Genomic DNA, 12483 nt, shown 5'->3' on the forward strand with positions numbered 1-12483 from the left:
ATGCATCATATGTGTCACGTGATGTATCATATATATATTCATAAGTAACGAGTACACATATTCCATCGTGGAATTCACACACAACATTTCGGATTCGACTTATTGAACTCTGACTACGATCCCGACCAAGATCATCAACACCTGTTCACTTGCAACTACATCAACACATGAGCCCATGCAACTGCATCAACACGTGAGCCCATGCAACTGCATCAACACGTGAGCCCATGCAACTACATCAACACGTGAGCCCATGCAACTACATCAACACGTGAGCCCATGCAACTACATCAACACGTGAGCCCATGTAACTACATCAACACGTGAGCCCATGTAACTACATCAACACGTGAGCCCATGCAACTACATAAACACATGAGCCCATGCAACTGCATCAACATGTGAGCCCATGGAACTGCATCAACACGTGAGCCCATGCAACTACATCAACACGTGAGCCCATGCAACTACATCAACACGTGAGCCCATGCAACTACATCAACACGTGAGCCCATGTAACTACATCAACACGTGAGCCCATGCAACTACATCAACACGTGAGCCCATGCAACTACATAAACACATGAGCCCATGCAACTACATAAACACATTATTCAATAATAAATGAGCATATTAAACACCTGAGCAAGTATTGAACGAAATAATATAAATCATTCTTAGCTAACAAGAATGATTGCTTCATATATCATCATTCAATAAAGTGATGGGAAAGTGACCAGTTTCATAACAACTAATAACCTGGCAAACAACCCCAACACACACACGTGTTGAAACCAGTTTTGCGTTAGAGTGATCACGTTCGAATGCTGGTTGTAAATTCCTGAAACAGTGCAGAATACTTGTTTCCTGCGTACCACGAAGCATGATGAGTGCTGCACGCGGTAAACGTATGTAAACACGATGTTTCAATCGAGGACATCAAACAGAAATCGTGATCTATTATCAAACAGAAATCAACGTTTTTCAAATTATCAAAACCATGCAATTATCAGACAAAAATGGACACTCTTTAAGCCTTGCTGATTCCAAAGTGCTGTTTTGCAAATCAACAATCAAACGACCTCCTCAAATTAATTTATAATATATTCAATGAAGTGCTAATCCAAATTCCCTGTCCTGACACCTTCACACCATACATAGAGACCCATCGCACACGTAAGATACCTTGTCCTTCAGAACATAAATTGAAGCAATGATTCAACTCGAACCACTGATTAGAGTACTCCAGGCCGCGCACCTTACCCCTGAACCACCACGTGGCATTAAAGTTACACAACTTGGAACTCCAGTGAAGGCACAGGGGTTAGGAGGCCCATATGCACTGTGGTGGAGGTGTCGCTAGTCACCTCATTGTTCTAATTGATTTACTCGTTGATTTATATCGCGTTGAGTGTGATTTGTATATTTTACCCGTCACCCATTGAGGTAATATTTATTTCATAGATATGTATGTCGGTGGCATTTGGTTACAAGCAAAGTGTCAGGAGAGAGAGAGAGAGACTGACCTGACAGACATCACAGTGACTACGACTATCAAAACACGAAGCGTCTAGAGAATGAGACTGCAAGCCTTGCTGCAACACAACTCAAAGAATGATTAATTCTTCATCTTGGGGCTAGAGGGTAGAGCGACGGTGTTGCTTCATGCAGGCCGGCGTTCAATCCCCAACCGTCCAAGTGGTTGGGCAGCATTCCTTCCCCCCGTCCCACCCCCAATCCTTATCCTGATCCCTTCCCAGTGCTATATAGTCGCAATGGCTTGGCGCTTCTCCTGAGAGTTTCCTTGTCTTCTTACTGGAATATTCAAATTATGTGTCATTATCTTCTCTCAGTTCCCTCCCTCTCACATTAACCCCATGACTCCCCCATTAACCCCACGACTCCCCCATTAACCCCAAGACTCCCCATTAACCCCACGACTCCCCCATTAACCCCAAGACTCCCCATTAACCCCACCACTCCCCATTAACCTCATGACTTCCTATTAACTCTTCAAAGAGTTAGTATAAATGGAATCAAGTCAGAGTGGGAAAATGTTGTAAGTGGACTGCCTCAAGGCTCTGTCCTAGGACCTCTGTTGTTTATTATATATATAAATGATATGGATTCAGGTTTGAGTAGCAACATTTGCAAATTTGCAGATACGAAAATCGGTAGGGAAATTAATTCGGAGGAGGACTCACTATCACTTCAAGTTAAGCTAGAAAGGGTTTTGAAATGGTCAAAGGATTTATCCAATCCAAATAAATCCAAATAAATGGATTTAAACTATTTCACACTATATATTAGACGAGGAGGGGGAGTAGCCATATATGTTAGGGACAATTTGAAATGTAGTCTCAAAGAGGGAATCAAAACTGAGCCACACAAAGAAACTATTTGGATAGAATTATACGAAAAAACAAATAATATTATAATAGGAGTTATATATAGGCACCAAATTTAGACAGAATAGAAGCAAAGCATCTATGGGATGAAATATCTAGGGCATCTAGATCTAACAGTATTTACGTCATGGGTGACTTTAATTTTAGTGGAATAAACTGGTTGAACAAAACAGGGAATAGTGAAGCAGAAGATTTTCTAGAATTAATTGACGATTGCTTTCTTACGCAACACATTAAGGAACCAACGCGGGAAAATAATATTTTAGATTTAGTGTTAACTAACAGGGAAACACAAATTAATGACATCGAAATAGGGAGTGAGCTAGGGAACAGTGATCACAAAGAAATCAGATTTAGCATAGAATGGAATAGACCTGTAGGAGAAAATTCTGTTAAGGTGCCAGATTTTCGAAAAGCTGATTTTAATAGCCTAAGAAATTTTTTGGGTCAAATTGATTGGAAAGTCTTGGGTATGGGGTGGGGGCCGGTCTTGGAGCGAGACATGAACCCAGCGATAGGTGACGTAAATGGGGATTTCGATGTGGATTCAATATATAACTTATTTAAGAACATTCGAAACAAAGCACAGGAACGTAGTATACCTTACAAATTGAATAGATCGAATACTAATGACCCAAAGTGGATAACAAAGAATTTGAAGAACCTTATAGGTAAAAAGAGAGCTTGGTACAAAAGGATTAAAAATGGGGAGGTCACTTTTGAACAGGAATTCGTACAACTGTTTAGAAATGTTAAAAAAGAGATAAGGAAAGCAAAAAGAAACTATGAAGTTCGCATAGCAGGGCAAGCAAAGACAAATCCTAAAGGGTTTTTTCAGTTATATCGTACTAAGACTAGGGAAAGGATAGGTCTATTAAAAACTGAGACAGGTCAAATAACAGATAGTGATGAAGAGATGAGTAGTATTTTTAATAAATATTTTGTATCTGTATTTACTAAAGAGGAACTTAACAATATGCCTTCAGCCGAACAAGTCTATGTGGGTGGGTACGAGGACAGGTTGACGAGTTTAGCAGTTACCAGGGAGGATGTTCTTAAACAAATAGTAAAACTCAAACCAAACAAATCCCCAGGGCCGGATGAAGTGTTTGCCAGGGTGCTTAAAGAATGCAAAGAGGAGCTTTGTGACCCACTGTCAACCATATTTAATAAATCAATAGTCAGGCAGAGTACCAGAGTTTTGGAAAGTTGCTAATGTGATACCAGTTTTTAAGAAAGGAGATAGATCACTTGCGTCTAACTATCGACCAATTAGCCTAACGTCTATTGTGGGAAAGTTGCTCGAATCTATAATAGAAAATAAAATTCGTCTTCATCTTGAGAAACATAAATTGATAATGATATAATATATATATAACGATATAACTGAAAAAACCCTTTAGGATTTGTCTTTGCTTGCCCTGCTATGCGAACTTCATAGTTTCTTTTTGCTATACCAAAGGAAATCAGATTTAGCATAGAATGGAATAGACCAGTAGGAGAAAATTCTGTTAAAGTGCCAGATTTTCGAAAAGCTGATTTTAATAGCCTAAGAAATTTTTTGGGTCAAATTGATTGGAAAGGCTTGGGTATGGGGTGTGGGCCGGTCTTGGAGCGAGACATGAACCCAGCGATAGGTGACTTAAATGGGGATTTCGATGTGGATTCAATATATAACTTATTTAAGAATATTCTAAACAAAGCACAGGAACGTAGTATACCATACAAATTGAATAGATCGTATACTAATGACCCAAAGTGGATAACAAAGAATTTGAAGAACCTTATAGGTAAAAAGAGAGCTTGGTACAAAAGGATTAAAAATGGGGAGGTCACTTTAGAACAGGAATTCGTACAACTGGTTAGAAATGTTAAAAAAGAGATAAGGAAAGCAAAAAGAAACTATGAAGTTCGCATAGCAGGGCAAGCAAAGACAAATCCTAAAGGGTTTTTTCAGTTATATCGTACTAAGACTAGGGAAAGGATAGGTCCATTAAAAACTGAGACAGGTCAAATAACAGATAGTGATGAAGAGATGAGTAGTATTTTTAATAAATATTTTGTATCTGTATTTACTAAAGAGGAACTTAACAATATGCCTTCAGCCGAACAAGTCTATGTGGGTGGGGACGAGGACAGGTTGACGAGTTTAGCAGTTACCAGGGAGGATGTTCTTAAACAAATAGTAAAACTCAAACCAAACAAATCCCCAGGGCCGGATGAAGTGTTTGCTAGGGTGCTTAAAGAATGCAAAGAGGAGCTTTGTGACCCACTGTCAACCATATTTAATAAATCAATAGAGTCAGGCAGAGTGCCAGAGTTTTGGAAAGTTGCTAATGTGATACCAGTTTTTAAGAAAGGAGATAGATCACTTGCGTCTAACTATCGACCAATTAGCCTAACGTCTATTGTGGGAAAGTTACTCGAATCTATAATAGCAAATAAAATTCGTCTTCATCTTGAAAAACATAAATTAATAATTGAGTCGCAACATGGTTTTATAAATGGCCGTTCATGTTTAACAAATTTGTTATCTTTTTATTCTAGCATTGTTGAGGCAGTTGATAGTGGTAAGGATTGCGATGTTGTATACCTTGACTTTAGCAAAGCTTTTGATACAGTGCCACATGAAAGACTGATTAAAAAAATAGAGTCTCATGGTATTGGGGGTGCTATATTAAGCTGGATTAGGGCATGGCTATACCAAAGGAAACAGAGAGTTAGTATAAATGGAATCAAGTCAGAGTGGGAAAATGTTGTAAGTGGAGTGCCTCAAGGCTCTGTCCTGGGACCTCTGTTGTTTATAATATATATAAATGATTTAGATTCAGGTTTGAGTAGCAACATTTGCAAATTTGCCGATGATACGGAAATCGGTAGGGAAATTAATTCGGAGGAGGACTCACTATCACTTCAAGTTGATCTAGATAGGGTTTTGAAATGGTCAAAGGATTGGCAGATGCAGTTTAATGCTGATAAATGTAAAGTTCTGAGGTTAGGTAATGATGATAGAGTTACAAGATACGAGCTAGATGGTGTTGTGATTGCGAAGTCGGATTGCGAAAGGGATCTGGGAGTTATGATTAGTAAGAATTTAAAACAAAAGGATCAATGCATAAATGTTCGTAATAAGGCAAATCGGACACTTGGATTTATTAATCGCAGCGTTAGTAACAAGACACCTGGTGTGGTTCTCAAGCTATATCTTGCTCTAGTTAGGCCCCATTTAGATTATGCAGTTCAGTTTTGGTCGCCATATTATAGAATGGATATAAATTCACTTGAACGTGTCCAGCGTAGGATGACTAAGTTAATTCCCCAAATTAGAAATCTTTCATATGAAGAAAGATTAACAAAGCTTAAGTTGCATTCACTGGAAAGGCGAAGAGTTAGGGGTGACATGATAGAGGTTTACAAGTGGATGAATGGACATAACCGGGGGGATATTAATAGGGTATTAAAAGTATCAACACAGGACAGAACACGAAACAATGGATATAAATTGGATAAGTTTAGATTTAGGAAAGACTTGGGTAAATACTGGTTCAGTAACAGGGTTGTTGATTTGTGGAACCAATTGCCGCGTAACATTGTGGAGGTGGGGTCCCTCGATTGTTTCAAGCACGGGTTGGACAAGTATATGAGTGGGATTGGGTGGTTATAGAATAGGAGCTGCCTCGTATGGGCCAATAGGCCTTCTGCAGTTACCTTTGTTCTTATGTTCTTATGATAATTGAGTCGCAACATGGTTTTATAAATGGCCGTTCATGTTTAACAAATTTGTTATCTTTTTATTCTAGCATTGTTGAGGCAGTTGATAGTGGTAAGGATTGCGATGTTGTGTACCTTGACTTTAGCAAAGCTTTTGATACAGTGCCTCATGAAAGACTGATTAAAAAGTTAGAGTCTCATGGTATTGGGGGTGCTATATTAAGCTGGATTAGGGCATGGCTATACCAAAGGAAACAGAGAGTTAGTATAAATGGAGTCAAGTCAGAGTGGGAAAATGTTGTAAGTGGGGTGCCTCAGGGCTCTGTCCTGGGACCTCTGTTGTTTATAATATATATAAATGATTTAGATTCAGGTTTGAGTAGCAACATTTGCAAATTTGCCGATGATACGAAAATCGGTAGGGAAATTAATTCGGAGGAGGACTCACTATCACTTCAAGTTGATCTAGATAGGATTTTGAAATGGTCGAAGGATTGGCAGATGCAGTTTAATGCTGATAAATGTAAAGTTCTGAGGTTAGGTAATAATGATAGGGTTACAAGATACGAGCTAGATGGTGTTGAGATTGCGAAGTCGAATTGCGAAAGGGATCTGGGAGTTATGATTAGTAAGAATTTAAAACAAAACGATCAATGCATAAATGTTCGCAATAAAGCAAATCGGACACTTGGATTTATTAATCGCAGCGTTAGTAACAAGACACCTGGTGTGGTTCTCAAGCTATATCTTGCTCTAGTTAGGCCCCATTTAGATTATGCAGTTCAGTTTTGGTCGCCATATTATAGAATGGATATAAATTCACTTGAACGTGTCCAGCGTAGGATAAGAACATAAGAACAAAGGTAACTGCAGAAGGCCTATTGGCCCATGCGAGGCAGCTCCTATTCTATAACCACCCAATCCCACTCCTATAATTGTCCAACCCGCGCTTGAAACAATCGAGGGACACCACCTCCACCACGTTTCGCGGCAATTGGTTCCACAAATCAACAACCCTGTTACTGAACCAGTATTTACCTAAGTGTTTCCTAAATCTAAACTTATCCAATTTATACCCATTGTTTCGTGTTCTGGATTGTGTTGATATTTTTAATACCCTATTAATATCCCCCCTGTTATGTCCATTCATCCACTTAAGAACATAAGAACAAACGCAACTGCAGAAGGCCTGTTGGCCCATACGAGGCAGCTCCTATTTATAACCTCCCAATCCCACTCATATACATGTCCAACCCATGCTTGAAACAATCGAGGGACCCCACCTCCACAATGTTACGCGGCAATTGGTTCCACAAATCAACAACCCTGTTACTGAACCAGTATTTACCCAAGTCTTTCCTAAATCTAAACTTATCCAATTTATACCCATTGTTTCGTGTTCTGTCTTGTGTTGATACTTTTAATACCCTATTAATATCCCCTTTGTTATGTCCATTCACCCACTTGTAAACCTCTATCATGTCACCCCTAACTCTTCGCCTTTCCAGTGAATGCAACTTAAGCTTTGTTAATCTTTCTTCATATGAAAGATTTATAATTTGGGGAATTAACTTAGTCATCCTACGTTGGACACGTTCAAGTGAATTTATATCCATTCTATAATACGGCGACCAAAACTGAACTGCATAATCTAAATGGGGCCTAACCAGAGCAAGATATAACTTAAGAACCACACCAGGTGTCTTGTTACTAACACTTCGATTAATAAATCCCAGTGTCCTATTCGCCTTATTACGAACATTTATGCATTGATCCTTTTGTTTTAAATTCTTACTAATCATAACTCCCAGATCCCTTTCGCAATTCGACTTCGCAATCTCAACACCATCTAGCTCGTATCTTGTAACTCTATCATTACCTAGCCTCAGAACTTTACATTTATCAGCATTAAACTGCATTTGCCAATCCTTTGACCATTTCAAAACCCTATCTAGATCAACTTGAAGTGATAGTGAGTCCTCCGAATTAATTTCCCTACCGATTTTCGTATCATCGACAAATTTGCAAAAATGCTACTCAAACCGGAATCTAAATCATTTATATATATTATAAACAACAGAGGTCCCAGGACAGAGCCCTGAGGTACTCCACTAACAACATTATCCCACTCTGACTTAACCCCATTTATACTAACTCTCTGTTTCCTTTGGAATAGCCATGCCCTAATCCAAGTTAATATAGCACCCCCAATACCATGAGCTTCTATTTTTTTTAATTAGTCTTTCATGTGGCACTGTATCAAAAGCTTTGCTAAAGTCAAGGTACACAACATCACAATCCTTACCACACTCAACTGCCTCAACTATGCTCGAATAAAAAGTTAGCAAATTTGTTAAACATGAACGGCCATTTGTAAAACCATGTTGCGACTCATTTATTAATTTATGTTTTTCAAGATGGAGACGAATTGTATTTGCAATTATTGATTCAAGTAACTTTCCCACAATAGGCGTAAGGCTAATTGACCGATAGTTTGACGCAAGTGATCTATCTCCTTTCTTAAAAATTGGTACCACATTAGCTACCTTCCATGACTCTGGCACTCTGCCTGACTCTATTGATTTATTAAATATGGTAGACAGTGGCTCGGAAAGCTCCTCTTTGCATTCTTTAAGCACCCTGGCAAACACTTCATTCGGCCCTGGGGATTTGTTTGGTTTTAGTTTTTCTAATTGTTTAATTACATCTTCCCTGGTAACTGCTAAACTAGTCAACCTGTCCTCATCCCCGCCCACATAGACTTGTTCGGCTGAAGGCATATTGTTAAGTTCTTCTTTAGTAAATACAAAAATAAAATATTTGTTAAAAATACTACTCATCTCCTTGTCATTATCCGTTATTTGACCTGTCTCAGATTTTAATGGACCTATCCTTTCCCTAGTCTTAGTTCGATATAACTGAAAAAAACCTTTAGGATTTGACTTTGCTTGCTCTGCTATGCGAACTTCATAGTTTCTTTTTGCTTTCCTAATCTCTTTTTTAACATTTCTAACCAGTTGTATGAATTCCTGTTCTAACCTGACTTCCCCATTCTTAATCCTTTTGTACCAAGCTCTCTTTAATTTAAAGAACCTATAAGGTTCTTTAAATTATTTGTTATCCACTTTGGGTCATTAGTATTCGACCTATTCAATTTGTATGGTATACTACGTTCCTGTGCTTTGTTTAGAATATTCTTAAATAAGTTATATATTAAATCCACATCGAAATCCCCTTTTACGTCACCTATCGCTGGGTTCATGTCTCGCTCCAAGACCGGCCCACACCCCATACCCAAGAGTTTCCAATCTATTTGACCCAAAAAATTTCTTAGGCTATTAAAATCAGCTTTTCGAAAATCTGGCACCTTAACAGAATTTTCTCCTACAGGTCTATTCCATTCTATGCTAAATCTGATTTCTTTGTGATTACTGTTCCCTAGCTCACTCCCTATTTCGATGTCATTAATTTGTGTTTCCCTGTTAGTTAACACTAAATCTAAAATATTATTTTCCCGCGTTGGTTCCTTAATGTGTTGCGTAAGAAAGCAATCGTCAATTAATTCTAGAAAATCTTCTGCTTCACTATTCCCTGTTTTGTTCACCCAGTTTATTCCACTAAAATTAAAGTCACCCATGACATAAATACTGTTAGATCTAGATGCTCTAGATATTTCATTCCATAGATGCTTTGCTTCCATTCTGTCTAAATTTGGTGGCCTATATATAACTCCTATTATAATATTATTTGCTTTTTCGTTTAATTCTATCCAAATAGTTTCTGTGTGTGGCTCAGTTTTGATTCCCTCTTTGAGACTACATTTCAAATTGTCCCTAACATATATGGCTACTCCCCCTCCTCGTCTAATATATCTGTGTGAAATAGTTTAAATCCATTTATCTGATATTCAGCTAATAGTTCTCTATTTTCTACGTTCATCCACGTTTCGGTAAGTGCAATAATATCTATTTTTTATGTGCAGACAAGAGCATTTAATTCATTAATTTTATTTCTTAGACTTCTACTGTTAGTGTAATATATCCTAAGTGAATTGTTATTTTGAGGCCCTTTTCTTTCTCTGATCATTTTGCCAATTCTTTTCTCCCACGAACACATACTTTTATTACCTCCTTCCTCCAAATCAATTCCCATTCCACTATCTACTAACAGTTTAAACCCAAACAAACACCTCTAACCACTGGTTCCAACGAGTTCGCAACAGCAACAACCCCAGCCCTCGATAGATGCACCCCATCACGAGCATACATTTCATTTCTTCCATAGAAGCATTCCCAGTTGTCTATGAAAGATATTGCATTTCATTTGCAATATCTTTCCAGCCGGCAATTGACACCAAGTGCCCTCGACATCCATTCATTTCCCACTCCCTTTCTTGGAAGAATGCCACATATGATCGGGATTCCTCCCTTGCTCCTAACTAATTCAATGGCTGTCCTAAATCTCTGTATTAGTTCCTCATTCCTAACTCGCCCAACATCATTACCCCCTGCACTAATACAAATAATGGGTTTGTTCCCATTTCCCGTCATAATATCATTCATGTTTTCAACAATATCACCAATTCCAGCTCCCGGATAGCAAACCCTTAATCTGTTCTCCCTATCTCTGGCACAAAACGTTCTGTCTAAATACCTCACCTGGGAATCTCCCACAACCAAAATTCGCTTCGGTACCGCCCTAACGTTCTGAGCAGCCTGAGGGGCCTGCGCTCCGCCGTTCCTCGCTGATTTCCTCGCTGCAGGCGCACTACAGCACTCGTCCTCCAACACGGCAAATGAATTTGCCGTCCTTAGGGCGTCTGAAGGCGGCCTTGTCAAGGTCTTCTTAAGACCCCTGTCTTTCACTACTCTCCACGATGAGGTCTCGTCAACACTGGTCTCCTCCTTCGTTTCCTCTCGAAGTCTCGGCCATCGTACCTCCTCCCGCAGGGAATCCATCTCTGCTCTCAGAGCTCCAACCAAACTCACCAAATCATTAACTAATCCTTCCATTATTGCAATAATAATGTTACTCCAGAGCTCCAGCTAACACAACCTCTCACTGTGACAGCACCTGACTGATGACTTAGGATGACTAAGTTAATTCCCCAAATTAGAAATCATTCATATGAAGAAAGATTAACAAAGCTTAAGTTGCATTCACTGGAAAGGCGAAGAGTTAGGGGTGACATGATTGAGGTTTACAAGTGGGTGTATGGACATAACAAAGGGGATATTAATAGGGTATTAAAAGTATCAACACAAGACAGAACACGAAACAATGGGTATAAATTGGATAAGTTTAGATTTAGGAAAGACTTGGGTAAATACTTTGAGGGGCCTCGTAGCCTGGTGGATAGCGCGCAGTACTCGTAATTCTGTGGCGCGGGTTCGATTCCCGCACGAGGAAGAAACAAATGGGCAAAGTTTCTTTCACCCTGAATGCCCCTGTTACCTAGCAGTAAATAGGTACCTGGGAGTTAGTCAGCTGTCACGGGCTGCTTCCTGGGGGTGGAGGCCTGGTCGAGGACCGGGCCGCGGGGACACTAAAGCCCCGAAATCATCTCAAGATAGCCTCAAGATAACCTCAAGATACTGGTTCAGTAATAGGGTTGTTGATTTGCGGAACCAATTACCGCGTAACGTGCTGGAGGTGGAGTCCCTCGATTGTTTCAAGCGCGGGTTGGACAAGTATATGAGTGGGATTGGGTGGTTATAAATAGGAGCTGCCTCGTGTGGGCCAATAGGCCTTCTGCAGTTGCCTTTGTTCTTATGTTCTTATGTTCTTATTAACCTCTTGACTCCCCATTAACCCCATCACTCCCATTAACCCCATGACTCCCCATTAACCCTATGATTCCACATTAACCTCACGACTCTCCTCAAATTTCCTCCCCCTTTCTCTAACTAATTAATTTCACTGTAACCTATAAATTTTCCCCTCTAACCCTGTTCATTTCCCCTCCTTTAACTCCTTCATTAACCCCTCTAACCTCCTCGTTTCCACCTCTAACTTCCGGCAGGTATCTCGAGGAGGAGGCAGCGTGGAGGCCGAGTGCCTCTTGAAGCTTGGGACCCACGAGCTGCGGTCGAGCACGACGCTTCGAGTGCGACATCGACCCTCGTCCTATCTCTCCAATTACTTCTCCGCCGCAGGTTAAAACTAATCTGGTTTTCTTTACCCCCTGTGGTTCACTTTTTCCGCTTTCTTGTTCGGAGTCTCGGTGTTTGTCAGAGGATGAGTACTTGAGTAATGTTCTGGACTCATTGTTATGACGGCACCTTTACTCATCCATCATGTATTGTTGTCATGTCATGTTGTTCACACAATATATGTGACCACAGTGTTATGTCTGTTATGTTTG

The 12483-nt window shown here is 39.7% G+C and overlaps 1 protein-coding gene across 1 annotated transcript in view; it reads left to right on the top strand.

Moving 5' to 3' along the window:
- Positions 1–12279, top strand: part of LOC123759495 (uncharacterized) — a 430513-nt gene extending 418234 nt beyond the window's left edge. Inside the window, exon 6 of the mRNA XM_069334770.1 lies at positions 12142–12279. Coding sequence (XP_069190871.1) covers positions 12142–12279 — 138 coding nt within the window. The remainder of the gene's footprint in view (positions 1–12141) is intronic.
- The last annotated feature ends 204 nt before the right edge of the window (positions 12280–12483 follow it).

The sequence above is a fragment of the Procambarus clarkii genome, chromosome 32 (genome assembly GCF_040958095.1).
Source record: "Procambarus clarkii isolate CNS0578487 chromosome 32, FALCON_Pclarkii_2.0, whole genome shotgun sequence".
Taxonomy (NCBI): domain Eukaryota; kingdom Metazoa; phylum Arthropoda; class Malacostraca; order Decapoda; family Cambaridae; genus Procambarus; species Procambarus clarkii.